Consider the following 26436-nt stretch of genomic DNA (forward strand, 5'->3'; position numbering starts at 1 on the left):
AAATATATTGATTTGGAATGGGCATATGTCCTTATTGCTGAAATCAAACCTCCAAGTTCTAGAAAATTGGTTTTTAGTTGATAAAATTCAGTAAATTCATCATAACTAAAATATATACCATCTTATAGCAGACAATCATTAACAAATTTAACAGTTGCTTTTAAACAGTGCTTATAAAAAATGTATTTTCTATTTTGATGTTATCATTTGTCCATATATATTTTGTGCGAATATCTCAACCTTCTAGTGGTTTAAATGGCTGTAATTTTGATCACGAGTCACATACATCATTCCAAAAAGAAGATCTGATCGTATGTTTTAAGTTATTTTTTTTATCCTATTTATGTTGGGTGCAAGGTGTAATTAGGAATACAAATGTTGAGATATATGTTGGAGATTTGTGTTTTTAGTGTAAGTTCTTCTTATCCATGATATTTTTTGTGCTTGAATTGTTTCTGAGATCAATGTTACTCAAAGCCGACCATGTTTGTATTCTTTTATAACTATATTTCATTTAATCTTGTCAGGTTTACCCTTCCAAAGAAATGAGAACACTTGCGTTGACGATTAGTTATGGTATCTGTTTTAGCCTTAGGAAGTGTTGTGAAAAGATGGTTTAACGTGGGTAAAATCAAATGGTCAGGTCAGACTTTCAAAGTTATTAAAGAGATAATACCGTAGTTCTTTTAATCCAACCTTAGATGTAGAAGTGCATAGTGTTCAAAATTACAAGCATGAACAACAAGGGGTCTTTGTCATAACCATATTGTTTAAAGTTAAATATACTCATGATAATTGTAAGCCTAATACTAAGATAATTATGAGTATGGGTACATTTAGTGACCAGGGATCCCTAGATTCAACTTCTACAGGAGAAGACCTACAAGACCTCCTTTTCTTCAAACACTGGCGCTGTCCTGCATCACAAAGCGGCAGATATATCTTTCCTTTGTTGTTGTTAGTTTGTTACCGCTATATGACAGCGGTCTGTAAATAATCGAGTCTGGACCAGACAATCCAGTGATTGATATGATGAGCATCGATCCACGCATATTGGGACCAATGACATGCATCAACCAAGTCAACGAACCTGATCACCCGATCCTGTTAGTGGCCTCTTACAACAAGCATTGGCAGATATATCTAACAAGCAGATGTCTAACAAGCATCCACAGTCCAAGTACTTACAAAAATGATTAACAGTATATATCAGGAAGTTGAAAAAAATTATTCTTCTCTCCTTTTTCATCCACTTTCCTTTAATTTTAGGCCCCAAGTTTGTAAACCAACTAATAAAGAATATCAGAGACACCTGAATTGTTGCCGGTGCCGTTTTTCAAAACAACCTCAACACAATGGTGAGGTGAGGTGAAATGGGGTTTAACGTCGCGTCCAAGATTATGGCACTTATATAGCGACGTGCATGTACGTGTGTGTGTGTGTTTGTGTGGCTGCTTGTACTATGCAGATTTATAGTGCTAGCTCACTGAGATACCATGCTGCAGTTTAACATGAATACCCCTCTCAGACACAGTATACTGACTCCGAGTCGACCAGTCCTTGTTTTAGTCCCTTAATGCCGAGCGCCAGACAGGGTAACAACAAGTACCATCTTTTCACGTCTTTTGGTATGACGCAGCCGGGGATCAAACCCCGGACCTTCCGCTCTCCTGGGGGACGCTCTACCACTAGACCACGGAGGCGGTCCTCAACACCATGACTGTCATAAGTCTGTGTCAAGGTATGGGAGTTACGATCACCTTAGCGCTAAGATCACTTGTACAAAGGCACACTGGATGATTTATAATATGGGGAACTGAAATAATACTCACCAATTTCTGACGGTGGTCTAACTCCACCGTGAATGCCTTGCCTTATATAGCTGATGACAGCAATGCCAATGTGTTGTATGTTAAAGTGTCAAAGAATATTCCCCACCTGTGCTCATCAAATTAATGGATATATGGATTTACCATCTGAACAGTGTATATATAATCACTGGGCCTTTATTCCAACACAGCTGATACTAAGTATATACACAAGTAGACAAATTATTAAAAAAAGGTCTATCAGTTGACAATGTTTAGTATAAATAAGAATAACTGAATAACATTTTTTTCTTTTCATAAATATTAATCAGGGAAGATGGACTGTTTTCAGCTTTCATACTCCTTCAGTGTGACATTTCAGTACAGATGCTTGTATCATTATCAAGATATTATCAGCTATTTAATTCTTTTATTTTTATATTTTTAAAGTGATGAAGTTTAAACACATTTTATTTGCTGGTTGAAAATGAACCGACAAGCCAGTCATGGCTGATGTTACAGCCTCTCGGAAGTTAAATGCTTCAACATGTATTTACAGTATCAACAACATCAAATTAATAGTGCGTGTCCATGCTTAATCACTGGTTGTGGCGCACAGCATATCTAATTACAAGACACGATTAGATAACTATTATGCTGTATTAGATCTTTTTTAAATTGTATACCTCAATAAAACAAAAATACCTTCAAAATTCAAGTTTCTCACCAGCTCTAAGTTCAGGACCATCTGTTTCCTTCACTGTAATGCCTTTGACCACAAACATACAATCGCTCTAACAAAGGACATCATAAATCAACACCCTTTGCTAATTGTAATTTGAGCAGTCATAAATAATCAAACAAACAGTTTCGTTGTTAACCCAGATAATCTGTGACTGGATGAGTGGACACCGATCATTGTCAGAGTGGGTCTCCAATGTGAACACACACATTAAACTTTTGAAGGCTTTGAGGTGAGGTGAGGTGAGGTGAGGTGAGGTGAGGTGAGGTGAGGTGAGGTGAGGTGAGGTGAAATTGGGTTTAACGTCGCGTCCAAGATTATTGCACTTATATAGCGACGTGCATGCACGTGTGTGTGTGGCTGCTTGTACTCAACCGGACTGATGCCGATTTATAGTGCTAGCCCACTGAGATACCATGCAGCAGTTAATCATGAATACCCCACTCGGACATAGTATACGGACTCCGAGCCGACCAGTCCTTGCTTTAACCCCTTAATGCCGAGCCCCAGACAGGGTAACAACAAGTACCATCTTTTAACGTCTTTTGGCATGACGTGGCCGGGGATCGAACCCCGGACCTTCCGCTCTCCGGGCGAACGCTCTACCACTAGACCACGGAGGTGGTCTTGGAAGGCTTTGAAGGCATTTACCAAAAGATGGAAAATAATAACTGATGATAAGTTGACAGATCAGCTTAAAAGTCACCCATCTTGATCCACACGGCAGAGCTTACCTTTTTTGCAATGACAGAAGTTTACCTTCAGCTCTATGACAGATCAGCTGCTTACCTTTGTTGTAATGACAGGAAGCTTACCTTTACCTACATGACAGATCAACAGCTTACCTTTGTTGTAATGGCAGGAAGCTTACCTTTACCTACATGACAGATCAACAGCTTACCTTGGTTGTAATGACAGGAAGCTTACCTTTACCTCCATGACAGATCAACAGCTTACCTTTGTTGTAATGACAGGGGGTACAGGAGTCCTTCATATTTTTCGAACTTTGATCTGTTCCCATCTGGCTGCTGATGCAAACTTCTGTCAGGAATGCACTCTGTAAACAGAAGGTGAAGGGTCAATGCTAGAAACTACACTCTCAGGGGTAGAATTGGTCCCCAGCAACCTATGCTTGTCATAAGGTGACTTAATGGATCCAGTGGTCAGACTCTGGGACATGGCTGACAGCGTGTCATTATACCCTGATAGCATGGATCGTTGCTCATAATATCAGTCACTGGCTTGTCTGGTCTTGACTTGATTATTTACAGACTGTCGTCATGTAACTAGAATAATGCTGAGTGAAGTGTTAAACAAACTTTCCTTGGACAAGAGAAGAATCTGTCAAGGAACATTTAGATGCACAACAATCTACAGACAAATGACAATACTTTACCACCCACAAGGGAATTCTTTGTACATTTGAATTCCATCATGCTAAATTTTGTCAGGACTTAATAACAATTAGCAGCCAGGTGAGATGAATGAACTGCTAAAGTGTGTTCTTACATGACCGGTGATTTCTCTGGACCTGCTCAGCAGCCGATATTCGGCCCAAAGCTGCAGCAAATGTGAGTATAATTCCCAAATAAAGAATTAAATTCCAATTTCATGTTTCTATATCTTCACTTCAAATATATAACTAATGTGGCAGCTTGGTAGAGAGGACTTGTATTTCACTGTTAAGAGGGATAGTAAAGAAGAAGGGGATTTAATGGTTAGTTTTACATTATTCCATCAAATCTAATGTTAATATATACTGATAAGAGACCTCTGAATCTAAGACAATAAAGAACTTTTAAAAATCCCAATTTTGAATAAAATAACAAATAGTTCCTAATTTGCTTGCTAAGGTTTTTAGGTTTGGTTTGTTGTTTGTCAGCAATATTCCAACTATATGACAGTGGTCTGTAAATAATCGAACCTTGATTAGTCAATCCAGTGATTGATATCATGAGCATTGATCCACGCAATTGGGATCGATGACATGCATCAACCAAGTCAGCAAGCCTGAGTGAGTGAAGTAGTGAGCGAGTGAGGTAGTGAGGTAGTGAGGTAGTGAGGTAGTAAGTGAGATAGTGAGTGAGGTAGTGAGGTAGTGAGTGAGTGAGTGAGTGAGTGAGTGAGGTAGTGAGTGAGGTAGTGAGTGAGTGAGTGAGGTTTCACGCCACTTTTAGCAATATTCCAGCAATATCACGGCAGGGTACACCAGAAATGAGCTTCACACATTGTACACTTGTTGGGAATCGAACCCGGATCTTTGGCGTGACGAGCGAACGCTTTAACCACTAGGCTATCTGACCGCCCCCCTAGAGATGAGGTGAGGTGAGGTGAGGTGAGATGAGATGAGGTGAGGTGAGGTGAGGTGAGGTGAGATGAGATGAGGTGAGGTGAGGTGAAATGGACTATAACATCATTGCACTTATATGCCGAAGTGTATGTAAGTGTGACTTCTTGTACTTTGTCCGGAAGTTTTTTTAGTTCTTGCCCACTGAGATACGATTCACCAGTTTAGCTCAGACTCCACTCAGACACAGTATACGGAATTAGTCATTCCTTGTTTTATCCTTAAATGCTTAACATCTTTCAGTATGGTGTAGCTCGGCGATCAAACCACCAACCTTCCACTCTCCAGGTAGATGCACTATCGACTGCACAGTGACGGTTGTTCCACCTCTCAGGGCATGTACAAGCAGCCCAGCAGGCAAAGGAGCTGCAGCTTAGTGTTGAATATTGTCCAACTGCCAGAAGCTGCTGGCTCGGGCTTGAACTCAAAGATTGACCCTCAACCCCATTCCACAAATTGACCTTAGTGTATTCCAAATGCTACTGTAGAGTTACGACTAGCCTGAGTCTATGTTAAAGTATAGGACAGTCTTATTACAAAGATGGTTCTGTGAAATGAGCTCCTCATTGTGATTCTTTAAGAAGTCAGTACCTTTTTTTATGGGTTTGGTCAAGTTGGTTTGTTGTTTGTGTGTTTGTTGTGTAATGCTGTACTCAGCATTATTCCTGCTATATATATTCCAATCTGTACATAATCAAGTCTAGATCAGACAATCTAGAGTCATATTGTGGGCATCGATCCACAGAATTGGGACTGTCACTAAGCCTGACCACCCTGTACATTCAGTCACCTCGTACAACAAGCATGGGTTGCTGAGGATCTGTATTCTTACCTGGAATCACCACTGCTTTGACCAAGCATTAGCTTTCCATAAACATATATACATAACATATATCGTTTTCACTGGGGTCACATGACTAGCCCCCAATGCATTTTGGTTGGAAATTATGTTTGGACCAGGTTTGGGGATGCAGGGGATATAGGACGGCATCTTTCTACATTTAGTCTGACAAATATGATCTCCATGGCGCTAAAAAGCCCAGCTGGAACAACTTATCATTTGCATCGGAGACTTTTTTACCCAAAACATATGATCAATTCCAGCATGAACTATTTCTTTGTACAGCTGTTACGAAGTTTTTGATGCTATATATGTAAACTTATTAATAAATGTTTTAATCCCAAATGCAACCATTATTTCAGGCCGCAAAACTTCATCAAAGCCCACATATTGACATAATGTAATATAAGCCATAACAAATCAGGCCATACAGACAAAGTTGTATGTACAGACTGCTATCATACAGTTGTATTGGCTTAAATGCTGATATTATGATGCTTAATGAGATCTACGAAATGTAAGAATGGCACTTGGCTTCAACACCAGAAATCGGAAAGGAGCCCAGAGAACCTTGCCAGGAAATGGCCACAGTGAAGGCAGGAGGTACAAAAGGTAAGTTAGTTCATATGTTGAGTTGAGTTTTGCAACAGAATTAAATATATGTTTGTTTGTTTGTTGTTTAACGTCGCACTCAGCAATATTCCAGCTATATGCCAAGTTTGGACCAGACAATCCAGTGATTGATATCTTGAGCATAGATCCACGCAATTGGGATACAATGCCATGCATCAACCAAGTCAGCGAGCCTGACCACCAGATCCCGTTAGTCGCCTCTTACGACAAACATAGTTGCCTTTAACAGCAAGCATGGTTTGCTGAAGACCTAATCTATACCGGATCTTCACGGGTGAATGAAATATATATCAGTATCCTTAACATACATTGAGTAGCATATTACTGCTGAAGGCAGTAGAACAACTATAATAGTGAATGAATAAACACTAATTCAGGAAGATCATGACAATGTGGCTCAAACTAACGCACAGACATTTGATGCAACACAAAAGCAAACGTAGGGGGTTGATCATCTGATCCCTCCATGACAAAGGGGAGCAACTATGGGCAAAGGTCACCTTAGCAACCACTGTGATAACAATACAATAATCTTTGACATGGAGACATGTCCACACAAGCATGGAAGATCACTGTTTATCCACACGGTGGAAACATCTGTAGGGATGGATTCAGAAGTTGGGGGAAGTGACTTGCAATAATTGACCACATTCCCACTGGACTGACCTGCTCTGTGTGAAGCCTGGGCATGTGGATATGACACGACAGACACAGTCACACCTGCAGGGGCAGACATGGAATATTCAGGAAACCTGACCAGTAATCAATAAGGAATACCTAGGGTATCCAGTTTCAGCTGTCAACTGCACTTTTCTGGATTAGTCCCTCTAATATCTTCTTCAGAGGCTACTTATTGGCCTGGAATTGTCCACAGCACACAGCCAAATATCTGTCAACTAGCTGCAGTCAGCTGCTGCTATTCCAATAAGGTTAATTCCGACATTTGACCAGGCCCCATTACCCTGTGTATTTGTAAAAGATGGACTCCACTCCATGTTGTGGCCCCAATGTCCAGTTTCCTTAGGGCTAAACATTGTACTTAGGGACTGGTCATTTATCAACGTTAGTGTGTCCATGTGTCTGTTTCAGCTGTATCAATAAACTATCTATTTACTGAACACCATAAAAATATATTCATTTTTACTATAAACACAAAAAAATTGATATTTGGGTATTTTCCATAAAACAAACTACCGTATTCGATGTAATAAGCGCCCAGGGCTCTCTCAAAATTAGATATAGGGGGCTCTTATTAGAATATTGTTTTGGTGTATTTTAAGTACGACAGATATATTTTTCCAGAATTTAATTGCCCATAATAAAGGGTGCATATAACACACAAGTGCGTATTATACACGAATAAATAAGTCTTGTGTACATTGATCAATCGCAAGGGGTGCTAATTGGGATTGTTCACTGGCCAATATATTAGCAAATGTCGCCGTGGGCGCTTATTAGAGCGGGGCGCTTATTTCGTCAAATACGGTATTCATTTTTTTCACCACTACCAAAAAACTATTCATTGTGGGCATATATCAGAATAAGCTATTCACTTAAAAATCACACACCTTCACACATAGCAAGTCGGGCTGGGATGAAAATGGAAGAATTAATTTATTTTAGCCTTATCTTCCCACCATATTTTGATCAATCATTTTGTTCAGGTGAACACCCAGGAGGGTGAAAGGCATACCAATCAGCCTGCATCTCAGCGGGCTGGGCCATAATCATCAGATCGCGTCTATCCACTTCGTACTTTCACCTATCTGTAGCAGTCTCCATGTGAATATTTCATGTTCCTTCCCACCTCCCAGGCTTACTGAAGGACAAATAAGTTAGAGCACTGCTTGGTACTGTCTCAGAGCTCCAGATAAGCTTTTGGTGTTGTGGGTATTTTACCCATGCATTTTAAAATCATTGGGTATCAGTAATTCTATCTGCGTATTCAAATTTCTGTTACCCACTAGTTTTTACACATGTGGGTATTTAAGTTAAATATTAAAAAACACTATTCATCTAGTCCCTGCAAACTGGTGTCGTGTGGGTTCGAGAGCTTTATAGGACTCAAAAATACCACGATACTTCCACAAGAAAGTGTGATGGCAAATGATCATGATGTAACTGTCATCGTGTCAGTTTGGCAAGGTTGACGGAATGACCGTTTTTTTCAAAATAGGTTGCTGATTTGCTAATCGAATACGCAGGGTTACTTCACAATATTTTGATGATACGCACAAGTTTTATTTTTTTAGCGTATCTGTAATGTTCGTTGCGTATTTGATACGCTTGGATCATATTTTACTGTGTATTTCTGCATTTCTGATGCGTATTTTACGCAGTTACGCAGCTTATCTGGAGCTCTGCTGTCTGGAAGGCTGGAGATCCTTCCCTGACTGATTGGCGGTGTATAATGACATTAAACAACAGCATGGTCGTATATAATATTTACACAGAGTGAATGTATTGACTTCATCAAAACCTGACAAGTTTTGTAACTGGCATGGCTAGATCTGCGACAATTAGTAAGCAAATATGGAGGGGTCACTTTGTCCTGTGCCAACAAAGTCTCTTCAACATGATAGTAATATCATATAACATATAATGAGTCAGTGCCTCGTCAGGTTAAAGCCAACGGATAAAAACAGCATCTGTTGGGGCCATGTATGGATAAATATGCAAATACAAAATGTAGTGGTAGGATCTACTTTCAGTTTCAATAAACAAACATTGCGTTGTCCTTGGTAATTGGCACCTGAGACAGAATTGGCCATCAGGGATCAAGACAAATTACCGGTAATGGGATAATTGTTATTATTATGAAAATAATAGTCTGACACAAAAATAATCAGCATCTAACTGGGGTGTAGCTGAGATGTTTTCACAAGCTTGTATAGAAACACTGGTGATATAAACAAAGCAATTAAGCATGATAGGGGCTTGTCATTTTCCATACCTGTGTTTGTACACCTATATGGCTCAGGGTCTTTTCCTAATTTTAAGTTAGATAATGCTGAATTATGGCCAAAAGTTAACTTTGTTTCATTCTGAAATTCATCTGACTGAATTTCATAGCATTGTGACAATGTAATTGACCATGCAGACCATAATCAAATGTGATGCCTTGTAGACTAGAGTAGCTTTCCTTTGATAAAGGGCAACTACTCTATCATGCAATCGACTGTGAACAACATGAAAGACAATCTCTGATTTTTTGTTCTTTAAAAAAATTAAACTAAAAAATGATAAACTTTGCTATTGAGTAGTTCAGACACTGTCCAGTTGGAACTACATTACCTGTTGTCGCTGTCAACTGACTAATCACTGACCGTGTGGCTTAATATATTCATGTGCACATTCCAGGAAAACTTTGTTCAGGTTCTGGTTGTCAGCACAGATACGTATGGCTCTGACAAAAACACTCATACTAATTGGGTCAGATATGGAGTCAAATGTGGGACCGGAATCCACTACCAGCAGAACTAAGTATAAACTCAGACTAATGGGCCACCTGTATCCCTCCTCTTGAAAGACCTGGTCTGCTGGCATGTAAATATGGCATCTGTCACATTCCTTTGACATATTTGGAAACAGTTCATACCTCTGCATCATCTGTTAGTCAAATCCATTCTGTCCAAATTACTAGATGCAACAGTCAGTAGTGGGAGTGAATGAGTGAGTATGGTTTTATGCCGCTTTTAGCAATAGTCCAGCAATATCACAGACACCAGAAATCAAACAATAGTTAACATTGTGTATAATACTAAGAATGCTTCCTCTACTACATGAACTCATAGCCATGAACTCCAGTTTTGGCTGTCATCAAAATACAAAATCTATAAATTTCTAACAGATGCACTTTTCACTGCCAACTAATGTTAACAGTTTTGAGGTAAACACTATCCTCAGGCATGTGCATGTGCAAGGTGGGACAACTCAACTTTATCCAATAACTTTCATCGACTAGGTGCAGATATATTGGGGAGGTGACTTCCTGATGTAATGAAGGTAGAATTCTTAGAATTATACAGAGTGATAACTATTGTTTGATAATGCCTTTGAATACCCTTCCTCCATACATCATAGCCAGTATTTCCCAGAGGGACTGGTAGGACCAAGCATCTAGTTATCCCGGATATTTGGCAGCAGTGAAGTAGGAATATAGCATAGACAGAAGTATAATGCCTTAATTAGGATTTGTCACAAAAACTTTCAATTTCGGCATTTAATAACGTCATAGCCAGTTTTAATAACGACATTCTTCATTCCTGATAAGGTACCGTCTGTGGCTCTGAGGTCATTTGTGATGTCACTTCTGGTGGATTGTAAATGCGGCGCTCTCGCCCCCAGTATAGAACCCACTATCACTTAGTATTTACGATATTGATAATGCCATTCCTATTTAAGACGTCACTTCCAACTCCCAATTGATGACATTAGGTGTTAATTTTGACATCACTTCCGGTTCTGAGCTATCCTATGACATCACTTCTGGAAGTCACAAATGTTTTATCCAAGAATAACATTGTAGCGACCGACAGTATCAGCCGTAGATCTAGTGATTCCATATGTTTACTTATGATTTGCCTTACCCTCGAAGGCGGTGATCCAAAGGTCAACTTACCTTGTATTTTGATCCGTCTGTTCTTTCCATGATTTTGAGTAGCAGTGATGTAGTATCTCAGAGCCCTTATGGGGCACAGAAACCTGTCTGGATAATCCACATTCTTGCTCAAAGACAGGATAGTGTACTATCTATGCCCAAGCACTCCAAATGCTGATGATTGACTTGGGGAAATTAACACTCATTTGGACCTGGACGCTGTTGAACTCCAATCTTGTATTTGCATGAGTGATGAAACATGAGTTGCATGTAGTTCTGACACTCTGGCCGCTGTGACTGTAGCTAAGAGAAGTAATTTTTGATGATACAATAGATACATTCCATTATGGGAAGGCGAATAGAACCTTAGATTGGTCGATTTAGACCTGGGTGAGAACCTATAGAAAAAGTCATTAATAGTCTTCTCCTGTCTCAGAGTGAGTAGAAAATCTGCTACTCTAGGTATTGTTATATCCATGTCTAACAGACCTCTTCCTCTTTGCCACTGACAGAATGTTTCCCATCTGTTGTAGATGGCTGTTGAAGAGGGTCTCCACAATTGTGCCATGGCTTCTGTAGCATCTTAGAGAATCCGGAGGCCCGAAACTTTGCCACAATGATTCCCAGGCCTGAAGGTGTCTTCTCTTTTCCTTAGTACTCTGTCTAGGAGGGACAAAGGAGGGTATGCGTAGGTAACCATTCCCTTCCAATTCATGGATAGGGCATCCTGCTGAAGGGCCAGTGGGTCTTGTACTGGGATGATATATACAGTGAGTCTGTTGCTGAGGCAGGTGACATGTGGGGTATCCCATGTTGTGGTGACACTTTGAATGTGTCAAGATGAAGGGACCATTCTGTGGGGATGATCTTGTTCTTGTGGGAGAAGCAGTGGGCTAAACTGTTCAGCTTGCTCAGAATTAGACAAGCTTACATCCTGCATGTCAGAGAGTCTGCCAAGGCAAACAATCTTACATAGTCTCCATCATCAAGTGCTTGGTTCTTGTTCCCACTGATGCTGTAGATATGTCACCACTGTAGTGTTGGGCGTGGCAGTCAATACAGATGAATGAAGAAGCAGATGTTTCCATGCTTTTATTGCTTGAAAGAAAGCTCTCACTTCCAGAACATTTATGTGCATATCTTTGTCTTAATAAGATTGACCATTTCCCCTGCACTGTTACATCATCTAGAGGGGGAAATATGAGAGGGAAGCCTGGCATGACATTTTGGCGTTGTAGCCACCTATGTTGATCTACCAACTGAGTAAGTCCAGTAAGAGACTTCTGGTCGTGTTTAACCATGCTTGTAGTGGATGTAATTGTACTTTTTGGCCTGGTCATGTACCTTTAATATCATGTCTCTTGTTCTTTGATATCTGTCCTCTGGAGGTGCTGAAATACCTTTGAGAAGCTGGAACCTTGCCCCTAGCTGGAACCTTGCAGGGACTATGAGAAAACCCAGATAGGATAGCAGCTGAATGAAAAATACTGTGTCGGCACATAGAATGTCGTCGACGGAGCCATGAAGTCTAACAAGACTGAGGTGAGCAAACCCAATGATAAAGTGGGTAATTTGCGTAAATAACCATTAAGCCATTGATATACCAAATGCTAGTACATTGAACTCAAACCTTGGCCGTTAGGTCGTGCTGACAGCTGGGATGAATGAGAATGTAGATGTGCTGTAGGACCAGACTTATTAACCAATCTCATTGTCTGTGAGAGTTCTATAGTTTCTTGATAGATACCATCTGGAATTGGGCAGGGCGTACTAGATAGTCTTTATTGGGCACTTTTAGATCAGTGATCATGTGCATAATTATCAGATGTTTTTCTTCGGGGCCAGAAATGTTGTATGTATCTGTGTATTGCAGACGATCAAGACGACTCCAAACTTAGTACTGATTGTGATATTTTTTTATGTTGACATCAGCATACACAGTAAAAAGGTGATGCTTTCCCGCCTTGAGCATGGACAGTTGCAATTTGCCTGAGGGTAAGATTTATCTCAAAAGCTAATACGATAAGTTGGCAGTGAGGGGAAAGATTTTACCGTGTTATGACAGCCAAAACAGGAATTATGGCCAGGATGTAGCTGGGGTAGGGTATTCAGTTGGTTTGTTTCAAGCTATATGACGGCGGTCTGTATATAATCGAGTCTGAACCAGACAATCCAGTGATTGATATGATGAGCATCGATCCACACAATTGGGATACAATGACAGAGTCAGCAAGCCTGACAACCTGATCCCGTTAGTTGCCTCTTTCAAGTATAGTCACCCCTAACGAAAGCATTGGTTGCTGAAGACCTATTCTAACCAGGGGCATTCAAAGGAATAATGGGCTTGACACATGGTGACCATGTGGGGAATGGAAACCAGGTGTTCAGGCATGAAGAGTGAACAATTTAACCACTAAGTTGCCGAAGGCCCCCAGCTGTAGGAGACCTTGCACGAGACAGAGATGTTTGTTATAAAAAAAAGGAGACACAAACCAAAATGACTGGAAAGCTCTGAAACAGACCTTTATTAGAGTTGGGATCAGAGATGATTAACTTTTCATGCCAGATGTCATCAACAACTTCACAAAACTATCTTGATTGATAAGTGCGTTTTCGTTTATTTGTCCTCAGCATGTAATTCTGTAAACCTGGATGAGCTGTTCTTGCTCAAAGTCGAGTGCAAAAAATCAATACTTCCTTCACATATTTCATGGAACGTCTGCACTTTGATTTAGAAATGCTGAAGTGGCGCTGAACACTGCTGTGATTGGGCTCACGGAGGCAGGAACAATTGGGTAGCTCCTGGTGGGTGATAAAATCGTTCTTGACTCTAGACCAGTCTCAGACTCCAGATTCACCACAGACAGAATCAAGATAGAAATAGCTTCTGCACAGTAAGAAAGGAATACACGAGAGAATGAAGCCACAGAAGTTCACCTTCATTAGTTTAATAAACTTCATGAGGAAAATGTATGAACTACCAATTTATCCACACATTCTCAGAGGCTGATAATTGGCTGCAAATATGTAGCAAGGATTTTCAAAATGCCTTAATTGCCTTTCAAGATATTAGAATTTAGTTCTACATAAACTTTCACTTAATGTAAGAATAACTCTGAATGTAAACTTAAGGAACCTTACAAAAATTATGAATTTGCCCACCACAAGCACTTGGCTTAAAATTCTAAATCCTCGTTAACACAATGTACTTTCAATACCGTATTCGATGTAATAAGCGCCCCGCTCTAATAAGCGCCTACGAGGATATTTGCTAACATATTGGCTAGTGAACAATCCAAATTAGCACCCCTACCGATTGATCAATGTACACAAGACCTATTTATTCGTGTATAATACGCACTCGTGTGTAATATGCACCCTCAATTATGGGCAATTAAATTCTGGAAAAATATTTTTGTCGTATATAAACATTTCAGGCTGTCAGCGAACCACGAAATTTATCTTTCAACTCTGTTTTTTTCACCAAAATAATATTCTAATAAGAGCCCTATATTTCTAATTTTGAGAGCGCCCTGGGCGCTTATTACGTCGAATACAGTATATGTAAAAAGAACATTGTCTTTAGTATTACAGAGCTAATTTTCAATTAGTTTGTGAAAAAACAGAGGCACCAAAAGAAGTACAATAGATCGAAGAAAGATGGAATCAGTGTAAGGAAAAACATACTTTTTATGCAGAAAACTGCCTACTAGCCATAAAAAAATTCATTCAGAAAATATATTACACCCAAAAGAGTGTCATATCATGAAAGATTAACCATAGTCATATGAAAGAATCAGTGTTCTTTAACTTCATTTGAGTAATATATAATGGCTACTGCCACAAACATTGCTCAAATCAATCTTCTGTACTTGAAGGTAAATGGTAAATTGTTAGTTGGTTTGCTGTTTTACGCCCAGTCAGCAATATTCAAGCCCATCATTTAAGCATGTAAATAGTTAAAACAATAGGTTATAATTCTTGATTCAGGTTATAATGTGATGCACAGAAACTCTGCACATGACTGAATGTGATAACACTACTTATTACTTGCCCGTGAAGAGATCACCTGTTTAATAAACATACAGCTGTATTACACATTGTGTAATACCAAAACGCGTGCTTATGTACTGAACAAATATTGAAAGCTCTCAACATTCCTTGGCTTATTCAACAACATTGCTTGTGGAGTTGATACATCACTGAGAGGAGCCTATGCACACTCGATGACCCTAGCAACTGTGTTGCTAGGCTGAGGTCACATGGCATTGTTTCGCCGATGGATCTTGCAACAAAATTCCACAAATTACGTCATCGGGTATTGTGACGTTATTGTAAACTTTGAGGTGCAAGGCCCGTTCCACAAGGCGATCGCAACGACAGTTGTTAGTCTGTTAAAGTATGTGAGTTGCGATAGTCTTAGCCCTAAGATAATTTTGTGAATTCTAAAGGTGGACCGTTGTATGGTATTAAATTCATACGTTTCAACTTTTGACGTGTTTGAAGTATTATTCTGTTAAACTCAATTGGACTATGCCGTGGATTGTGTACGTGTAAGCCTATCATACTCAACAGTATAATTCTAAAAACGTTATAAATGGCAAGTAATAAATAAAATACTAAACTCGCTCCCGTGTAAAACCAATTTTATGAAACTCTTGAATAGTTGTGGTATCTGACTCGCTTTCGCTCGTCAGATACCACAACTATTCACTTGTTTCATAAAATTGGTATTACACGGGAGCTCGTTTAGTAGTCTATATTCATATGGTCAATTTAATATTTTAATTGTTTTATCTAGTTAACAAATCCCATCTTAAGCTCCATATAGGGGCCTCGCAAGGTTTTGTAAAAAATATGTAATCAATGTCATGCTTCCTTTCGCCAGGTTGGTGGTTTTCATTTTCAAGTTGGTTCATATATGCAACACACTATTTCGAGTGGCTCAGTATCTTAACCAGTACGTTTATTGGGAAGAAGTCATACTCATTACTGTCATTGAACAGTGAAAGACCATATCACTATTAACTGCATTTAAATGTTGGCGGGTGGGTGGTAAAACCTAGTCATAATTCCAATAATCTATAAACTGACTGGGTATTTTGAGACGATCTCAAAATATCTCAGCAAAATTTCATTTCATAGTTGCAAGAGCTTCAGAAATCAATTTCGGGAATCCAATATGGCTGCTGAAGCAACTATGAAATGAAAATACATGAATCTTAAATGTTGAATCTGCCTTAAAACATTAACTGAAGATTGTCAGATTGTTTTAACATCTCTGCAGACTCAAATCCTCATGCATATCAGGAGTAGTTTCAGTGAAGAAGTTGCAAAAAAAACGGTTCAACAGACAGATGACACCCCACAACATAACCTCTACATTCAACCACCTGGTCCAAACCCTAACTTGAAACGGCCATCAAGATATGTGGGTGTATCCTGATATTCAGATATATGACATGGAAATAATTGCATAACAGAAACCAGTGATTGATATTATTAGCTACATTCCAAACTGTCAACCAAGCTTCCAAGCATGACCATCTGATCCCTTGCTTGGGAGTAATTCTAACCAGGAAACCTCATGGGAGCATCACCCAAAAAGAAATAATATCAGTGTGAATGTTTCAAATAAAGTTGAAGACCGGCACATTGTTTACACGGGTCACGCTAACTAGTACTGAGAACATGGCATTCCGCACGCATCATGTGTCAGGCTGGACCAGTTTGTCAACACAGTTAGTTGTTATGTGAAGCCAGGTTAATTGGACAAAACATCTCCAACTGTCTGCGCACACATGTACTATTTATTCAAAGAATTACGCCCTGTCAATGGCCTGATTATTTCTACCAAGTACACACAATGGCATTCTGACATAACACATTTTTATTGGGATCTTCCAATTATATAAACAAGTCTTTGGTTAATTAATGCGTATTAATACATGACTTAATATTGACTGTGACAACTTGCAAGGAAGACAATACAGCTTCAATTTCCACTTGATGCCACGCCCAGGGAACATGACGTATGATTCAGCAACAAGGGCTTGGTCGATCCGATGTAATTGTACACAAAATGGTTCAGGAAGAGTGACCTTCCTTTGCCATATGCCCTATATTCTCCTATGTCCTTATACTTAGTTGGTGTGTGGCTATTATAAGTGGTGAGTGAGTGAGATGGATTTCACACCGCTTTTAAAGTATTTCAGTTATATCACTGCGTGTCAGCTTGATGTGGGATGATGGCGTGGAGTGATGTAGGTCTTAGATGTTTACCACTTGAGTGAAACTAACGAGCATGGGGATGGTCCTGGGATTTGAACCCACAATCATACATCTGTTTGTGAGATGTCTAAGGGACGCAACTCTGTAATTGACTGAGCCACCTTTACCCTATATGACCAAGGAAGTAGTTCAGTCATATAACTCTATCAAATTCCTACCTATAGAACTTTACCTTATATGATCAAAACTCACATTTGGAGATTGTATACACCACCATGCTTCTTTTAAGGAGTTTGACATTTATGAAATACACCAGAAGTCCACAGACCAGTATCTGCACTGGAATGGGAGGAACTTCAGATTTAATGACCAAGGATATAATCAAATAAATGATTTATCATATGAATCTATAAATATCTATGGCCTGAACGTTAAGAACAAGATACAGCCTGACCACCTCCCCCTAGGACCATGATTCATGTCCAGGATCTGCTCTAATATGCAAGATGTATTCTGCACCATAACTACTGTCTTAACAAGGACCAACAGCTCTGGCAATAGATCACTGAGCCCAAGCACGTACACACATCCTTATCACCAGTCTCATGCTGTCAAATTAGTATAAAATATTTCTTCAGACCCCTGCTAGTGGCTAATGACTTAAGTCTGTCATGTAGGCACTGAAAGGAACATCAGAAACCACCCAGGCAAGTCTATATTTCTCCAAAGGAAGTGGTTCTCTGGGCTCCTTTCTATTACATACTGTAGAAGCTGTAGTAAGAGACCTTGGCACTTAGAAAATTGACAAATGGGGTTGCTTATTAATATGATACACAACGGGTTAAATTTGTATTCAAAGATTAAGTGGCTGTGAACAAACTTAGTTCCAACCACGATGAAACTAAAACTTTTTTTCAATAAAAATTTTGAGGAAATGATACAAGCCATTTAGTCATGCACTATGACTGTGGAATACATATTTTTTAGTGTGTTTTTTTTTACTAAAAGCCTAGGCAAGTCTAGTTCAAACCAACCAAGTCTAGTTTGGTTGATTCCACACTATGAAAACAGCAGAAGAGGAAAGCTTCTTTCGAAAAAATTTTAATATTTTTTTAAAGACATGTTTTTATTGACTAAGTGTTAGTCTATAACCCATTCTGCAATGCCGTATTCTGTACACAAGAAAATATGGACTGTCATGTAAAGTAGAGGGCACTTATGGAGATTACTTACAGATTGCCAAACATTGCTATGAAAGGTATGGGGGAGGGGGGTTGAGGTGAGAGGATTCCCCCCCCCCCCCAATCTTCCTTACCAGTGTCCTTCTGTGTCAGATCCCCATGGCTTTGATACTTCGTGATTTAATTAGGTTGGTAAGCACCACTACTTATTCACAATCTCTATCTCATTAATATCAGATCTTTCGCTCTTATACGATACCTCTCAGGGGAAAACCTGGGGACACCTTAACAGCAGGTCGAGTCACATGACTCAATGAGCCAATGAATACATGGCTGCTTGTACTCGTCAGGACTAATGCCGATTCATAGTGCTAGCCCTCTGAGATACCATGCTGCGGTTTAACATGGACACCCGAAAACTGACTCTTTGTCTTTGTTTTAGCCCCTTAATGCTGAGTGCAGGCAAGGTAACAACAAATCTTTGAAATTTACAAATTACAATGCAATATAGAATATTCTAGATGATTATTATTATATTAGCAGCGTAATTTGTAAATTTACTCGCTGTTAGTTGATCCTTGTGACATAACGGCCAACTTCCTTCTTGTTCTGCAGATGCCTCATTTGGAATGTTGCAGTCTGTGTGTTTTAGTGCTGTCTTTTCCATGTTTTTGGCAGCGTGCTCTCAGATTTATGATTTCTTAGTTTTTAGTATTAACGTTCTCATTGTTTTCTGTTGCCGATTCCTTGTGTATTGTAGTCATAAGACAGTTTTTTGTCACAGTCTGTCAGCTTTCATTGGTAGGTGTGTGTTTGGGAGGCCTGGATGAAAATAGCAGTTAAACTAGCTCCATCATCAGAAGCTGTGCACCAAGACCAGGTGGGTCATGTTACACCAACAGCATGGATGGTCCTGATAGCCAATTGCTCTGGAATGGGAGGAACTTCAGATGCACTAAATAAAGGCATCAGGTCTCCCCCACCGCTACTGATGGTTTAGGTCAGGTCAGCAGATGTCACTGTGTGTGATATGGGTCAGGAGGTGGGTCAGTTGGTCAGGACTCGGGAACTGTGTTGCCGAGTGAGTTGGGGTTAATGCATAACTTAGCATTATTCCAGCCATAACTTCAGTGGGGACATGCACTAAATCATTGAATCGAGACACTGAACACATGTGAATGAATTCAATAAATGAAGAAAATGCACACGTTTGATTAACTCCGTTCTTCAGAGCCGAACATCACTCTCTCCCTCACTCACTCTGAAACTAGCACACATCCTTTCAGAAAATGTACTTTTTTTCCATATATCATGCAATTGTATAAAATACTTTCCAGACATCTTTGTTCCAATGTGTTTGTTTTTTTGTTTCCCGATTAGTGGATCCAAATGCAAAATGCAGCATTCCAGATATTCTAAACTCCCTGGGGAGTATACAACCCATGCTGCCTACAGGCGCCAGAAGGTTTTTACATCCAACTCACAAATCAGATACCCGTTCCCTGCTGGATGAAAAGAGGCACATTTAAACTAAGTCACTTGCCCAGGTTGACATCACACATTTGACACTTGTGTTTGGCCTTGGGGTGTATGAACCTATTGGTGTTTCCACAATCTGGTCAACTACCAACAGATGAAAGGGTTCCTTAGAGCGCACAGGGTGAATGTACTGTACACTACACTAGACCTGTAAACATTGTTGGTCAATTGGCTGAATAACAGCCTGGTCACCACATGAACATCTGGTGCTTGCAAGCCTAAGGGATTTCGACCGCTCGCCAACTCCTTTGAACCAACTGTGGACAATCGCGAAGAGGCACAATAACAACTATATTTTGCTTTCTTGATACAATTGATCGTTTAGCAATGTGATTACCTAAACTTAATGACTGCACTGAAGGTCACCTGGTTATTCAGTTATTCATCTATATTTGTCAACAAAAACTTCCTACATCAAAGGGGGCAGGGGTGGCCCAGTTGTCTAAGGCGCCGCGATTCGCTGTGCAGAGTTGCGTATCTTGGGCACGCCAGAAACCTTTGATTGTGTGTTCGAATCCCGGTTCGCCCCGACTATTTTTCTAGGTTTGTCAGCACCATACCCGTGCTTGTGGGTTTCACCGAAGTGGTAAACGTCTGAGACCTGCATAACTTCGGGCTTTCATCCCACATCAAACTGACACGCCGCGATATAACTGGAATACTGTCAAATGCGGCATTAAACCCCACTCACTCACTCACTCACTCACTCCTACATCAAAACACATGATGCTATGCCTATTTTAGATGGCTCTGAGACAAGAATGGGCTGTTAGGAATCTGTCCTCACCAATCACCGGGGGTAGGAGAATATTGTTTTGAATATCATATCATATCATCTTATGTTGCTGAATTGTTTTCACGCTTCTACCCCTGCCTGCTGGATTAATTTCAGCATAAGGCAATGTAAAGAGGTGGGAATTAACAGTGAAAAAGGAATACAGACAAGATATATTTCTTGATCTCATCGTTTATCATCGCCATGTAGATCTAGGCCTCCCTCGTTTCATCTGTTCTGAGTACAAGACGTTCTCAGAAAAAGAAATTCATTGACATCTTCAGTATTCAGAATTGCCCTCTTGCAACGATAGACCAATAACAATATTATGTTGTTATTATTATGACATAAATATATGTTATCTTTTTCCGTCATCATCGTTGTCAGGATATAATTAGAAAATCATCGACCGCAGAATCTATTATGATTTTAGATTTTAAAATTTGATGTTACCCACCAGCAGCTATCACGAAAATGTATAAAACATATAAAAGAACACAACTGCCATTGCTACCCAGGTCCATGAACAGTAACAGGCGAAGGTGATTAAATAGTTCTTTCGAATTTGGCGGGAATTTTAATCTATTCCAGAATTTTCTCGATGGTAGTTTACCGACTTTTTCCTCTATGTGTGCGATGTCATACATGCTTCCGGTTTCAGCAACCATGGATAAAATTACAAATATTATGATAAGATTTCATAATCTGCATAATTTTGCTATTGAATCGGGGGGGGGTTTCAGAATGGAACTAATTTCAGATTTTGTGTATGATCATGTAATTGCAACTATTAGTAGTGTTTGTTCAACTAAATAAATTGCGAACTGGGCCACGCCCTCACGTGTCATCTACGCTTGTCAGCAGCTTGTCAATGTCCGAAAGTTTAAATATGAGATAATTTTTTACAAAGATGTATACATCTAAGTTTTGATATTTAGAAAGCTGAGCATTCTTCCAAAACATACATAATCAAAATGATACATAAAGCGTACTTGGAAAGTAGTTATTGCGAGTCTTATTAAGGGCAGTCATAATGCTATTCACCTGTCGAATATGTAAAACAGTAGCGACAATGCTAGTGGCACTCTGTCAAATGGGTTAGACAGTAGCATTGAGAGCCTTAATTGCTTGATTGAGTCAAACACATCTGAACTGGAATATAACATTCGTCATTTTGTTGCCATAGCTACCATTTTGAGATATTTTTATCTCACATATTTCCTATTGCATTAATATTGATGATGTTTGGTCAACTATGAACACTAAGATTTATTTCTATTGTGTTAGGGGAAAAGGACAAGAGTGAATTTTGGACAACTGATTCTGCATTTTTATAAGTATCTCATTCATTATATCAAGCGCCCCACTCCAATAAGTGACTTCTGACCAACTTCTATACCGATCTGGGGTGGCCTAGTGGTTAAAGCATTTGCTCGTCACGCCAAAGACCCAGGTTTGATTTACCATTACAATGTGTAAATCCCATTTCTGGTGTCCCCTGCCGTGATATTGCTGGAATATTTCTAAAAGTGCATAAAACCATACTCACTCACTCACTCACTCAAGACCGGTCTGCAAGTCATCTTTATAAGCCCCCTGTGCTAAGCCAGAATGTTGACTTGACAATCTGTACTTTCTTGTGCTTACAAACACAAGTTCTGGTGGAAATACAGCTGTGTAAAGGGGGACATATAATCAATCAGACACTGAGTTTTGACGTTTTTTTAGACTGATATTCTCAGAGGCAGTAAAGTCAGTACAAACATATGGTAAAAAAATCATCAGACTAGCTTATAGGTTATCTCATGAATTTAGGAAACACAGTCTGTTCCACTACTTTAAGCCATACTTATGTACTCCATCTTAATTGTCAAAAGTCTTGGCTTGGCTAAGTTGTCAGACATTTGAACATATCAGGTATTTTTCAATACAATATGTGCAAGTTTTCTGTAACTTAATATTTGACACTTCCAGAGGGTCAAACCCGGCCCTGATCTTACGAAATAAACATCACTATACTGCCTCACTACCAACCCATTTTAATGTCTCCAAGCATTGACAGATGAAGTGAGTGAGTGAGTATGGTTTTACGCCGCTTTTAGCAATATTCCAGCAATATCATGGTGGGGTACACCAGGAATGGGCTTCACACATTGTACCCATGTCAGGAATCAAACCTAGGCTACCTGACCGATGAACAAAACCTGTATGTGTTCCCTTCTTTATATAGTGAAACCCACCATATATACCATGTATACACTTGTATATATGGTCCTACCAAATATGCTTCATGTGCATAACATCCATTGACAGTTAATGCACAATGAGAGGACAGGTGACCCAGTTGTCTAAGGTGTCGCGATTCGCTGTGCAGAGTCCCTTGGGCACTCCAGAAATGTATGATTGTGGGTTTGAATCCTTGTTCGCCCCGATTATGTTTCTAGGTTTGTCAGCACCATCCCCGTGCTCGTGGGTATCACTGAAGTGGTAAATGTCTAAGACCTGCATCACTTCTGGCTTTCCTCACACATTAAGCTGACATGCTGCGATATAACTGGAATACTGTTAAAAGCGGCATTAAACCCAACTCACTCACTCACTAATGTACAAAGACGTCTTCAAACTGAAAGTTAGAAAAAAGTAAAGTATATTTTAAAACAATTTGGATGAAAATCTCATAATTTGTGGTGTACAGTCGTGCCCCGCTTATACGGACTTCAGATATCCGGAAACCTCGGTTCCCGGACGATTTTCATTCAAAACGAAATAATTACTATACAAATTTACCCGTATATCCGGAAATTCAGTTTCTGGAACCGGACGGTCATTTTCATACACAAAACACTGAAATGCACTCAAAATTGTCTCACAATACACTTCCGCTGGTGGAAATCCTTTGATTCGTGAGAAGTCAATTAACCAAGTGACACTGAGTTACGTTTGAGACACGCTTGTTTATTGTACATGTAATCCCCTTCGATAAATATGGCGTCTGTGGAGGTCAGAGGTCAAAGTTGACCTTGATTATGTATTACGAGAACATTACAAGGAATTGTTTTATATCTAGGGATTAAGATTACCTTGTGTATTTTGCATAATTGAAGGGAAGTAACTCTTCCAGTAAGAAGCTGGTTTCAGTTATACGGAAATTCGTTTATACGGACGAATTGTGAAATGACGCAAGTGTCCGTATAAACGAGGCACGACTGTATTATATACTACTCAAAAGAAGTTATAGATTACCATGTTATTTCATTTGACTACAGTTCAACTGTCCTGCCATGACAAATTAACTATTAGTCATATGACAAAATCGGGTAATCTTTAATTTCTTTTTGAGTAGTATATATCCCTGTGTTAAAATACTCTCTTGCAGAAACCCCGCTAGGAGGTCTACGATGTGAAGGTTGTATTAAGGAGTTGGTATTTCTTCATAGTTTGTTTTACAATAACAGACCCTCCATCAATATTACCACCAGTCAATATCTTTGAATATTAATCAATGAGGCATATTGAACCAGTAGATATTTGCTCTGCAAGAATATTTTATCGATCTGAATTGAATATACCTTGTCAATAACTCCATATATTGCCAAGTTACTCACAGAATATTGATTACTGAATATACAAGAGGAAAAACTTGTTCATGATCAATCAATGTAGTCTTGTAACTTACAAAACACGCAGCAACTTGAAATACTATCTCCTTCATTGAACTGTCACAGACAGCATAAATGGCTTTTTCCTGAATGATTAGGCATGGTCAAATACAATCTAGTTAAGAAAACTACACACAAATAATAATAATAATAATAATAATAATGATAATAATAATAATAATAATAATAATAATAATAATAGGTTAAATTAGTTCAATCCTTATCTTAATTTTCTTTCTTACACTGATAATGATAATTTAAAATAAATAAATAATAATAATAATAATAATAATAATAATAATAACTCCTAAGAAGTCATCAAGCAATCACCTCTCCTATTAAATGTAACAAATGTAGCAAAACAATGTAATAACACCATATTAGATATTATCCAATCAACAATTATGAATATATTATCCAACCAACTGCATCTTACCTGACTCAGTGATGACCTTGCTGCTGAACTTAGTTTTGTCTCAGACTGAGACACATGTAGGTCAACCCCCAGGTAGAATACTTATAATTGAGAGAATTTCACTTGAGCGCAAACGTCGGGGGGCAGTAACGTTGAGAGGATGAACAGCCTCACAGATCAATGACAGGATCCAGCCTTCTATTACGGATATTAATGTTGTGTACGTGCAGGGTTGCAGGCCTAGAATGGCTGAGCCTTATCTTCCCTTTTTTTGTTCAGTGAATGTTTTTTACAGACTTAATGAATGTACATTTAAACACATGTCTCTCAGGTCGGTTCTGATGTGGATGAAAGAATGTATGATGCAACTAATCACCTTTGGTCCTTTGCTCACAGAATAGAATATTGCTGCCTATTGAGTGTCAGTGTGTTCCTCCAGTTGAGATCATTGAGACATGGAGTTAGATTAGCGGTAATCCTGCCCACTGCAGATGTGTGTCGTTAGCACACAAGTTTAACAATCAGGTGCTGCTTCAACCAGGAACACATGATGAAATACCGGCCAGCTGCCGGCCGGCCTATCCTCACAGGCAGGATACACACTGAATTGAACGTGCTGTTGGGACAGGACACAGGTCCTTACACAAGAGGGTCACAGGCTGGACCCAGTAGTCAGATGTACACCGGTGGTCAGTCACACTGGACAATTAAGCAGATTCCCAGTTCACACCAGGATCAACGTTGCCGATTCCCTGAGACAGATGGTTATCCAAAGATGCATCCAAATCTATCACTTTGTCACAGGATTGCTGGTCAGTCCATTGATCAAAGGAAGTCTGACAGAAAGAAAAACATGAACATTCGAACAAGGGACGGGTGCACACACGTGTGCATGCTCATGATGTACACACCGAGTTGCAGCCTCTGTCTCTCTGTGTGTGTATCAGGTTTCGTCAGCCAGCAGAGGGCGCTAGCAGTTGTGCGGCTGGCAGCATTCCTCATATAGGAAGATGGGGAGGAACTCGCCAACAGAGCTATTTACGTCTGACACAAGAAATCAATGGAAGAGAGTGTAAAGCAGACAGCTAAGGTCTGACACAAACTCTTTACTACCTAGCACTGAGGGATAAGCTACAATTTGATATGGCTTGCACGTGCTTAGCTGACAACCTGTTAACCACCATACCACAAGCATGAATAAACGTCCCTGAATAAGTCCATCATGAATAACAATTAACTTTAGTTGTCTTGCTAAATTTAATTCCATTGTTTTATTTGCCAATATAGGGTGTGTATAGCAAACATTAAAAATGAATTACCAAAAATTTGATTCAGCACTTATTCAATCAAGTCTAAAATGCTAAGCTAAGTGTGTTTTCCATCACTTAACTAAGAATTTATTATTTCTTAAGGTAAAATGGCCCCTTTTTCATATCCTGCCCAAATAATAATAAATCATGATAAACTGTCAAATAAAAGAAGCATGCATGGTTTAACAAGGAGTGAATGCCCAAGGGCTACCGTTCTGTCACAAAGGGAAATAACTACTTATTGAAATTCTATAACACCAGTCCAACACACTGCATTGTAAGCAGGTTCCAGGTCCAAAGAGGATGCATCAGCTGGTGACTGTGTGTAGACACAGCCACGCTTTAAGTGTTCCCT

The 26436-nt window shown here is 39.4% G+C and overlaps 1 protein-coding gene across 2 annotated transcripts in view; it reads right to left on the bottom strand.

The window, feature by feature from the left end:
* LOC139454475 (b(0,+)-type amino acid transporter 1-like) overlaps window positions 1-25720 on the bottom strand; it is a 75066-nt gene extending 49346 nt beyond the window's left edge. Inside the window, exons 1-2 of one of the 2 annotated variants that reach the window (XM_071236199.1) lie at window positions 24793-25720; window positions 3508-3607 (exon numbers count right to left, since the gene is read on the bottom strand). In XM_071236199.1, coding sequence (XP_071092300.1) covers window positions 3508-3571 — 64 coding nt within the window. In that variant the 5' untranslated portion in view covers window positions 3572-3607; window positions 24793-25720. Of the gene's footprint in view, window positions 1-3339; window positions 3352-3507; window positions 3608-24792 lie in introns of those variants that run through there. The other variant, XM_071236204.1, reaches the window with a different exon arrangement.
* Window positions 25721-26436: the final 716 nt, after the last annotated feature.

This window comes from Haliotis cracherodii, unplaced genomic scaffold (assembly GCF_022045235.1).
Source record: "Haliotis cracherodii isolate W230 unplaced genomic scaffold, xgHalCrac1.p SCAF_10, whole genome shotgun sequence".
NCBI lineage: Eukaryota > Metazoa > Mollusca > Gastropoda > Lepetellida > Haliotidae > Haliotis > Haliotis cracherodii.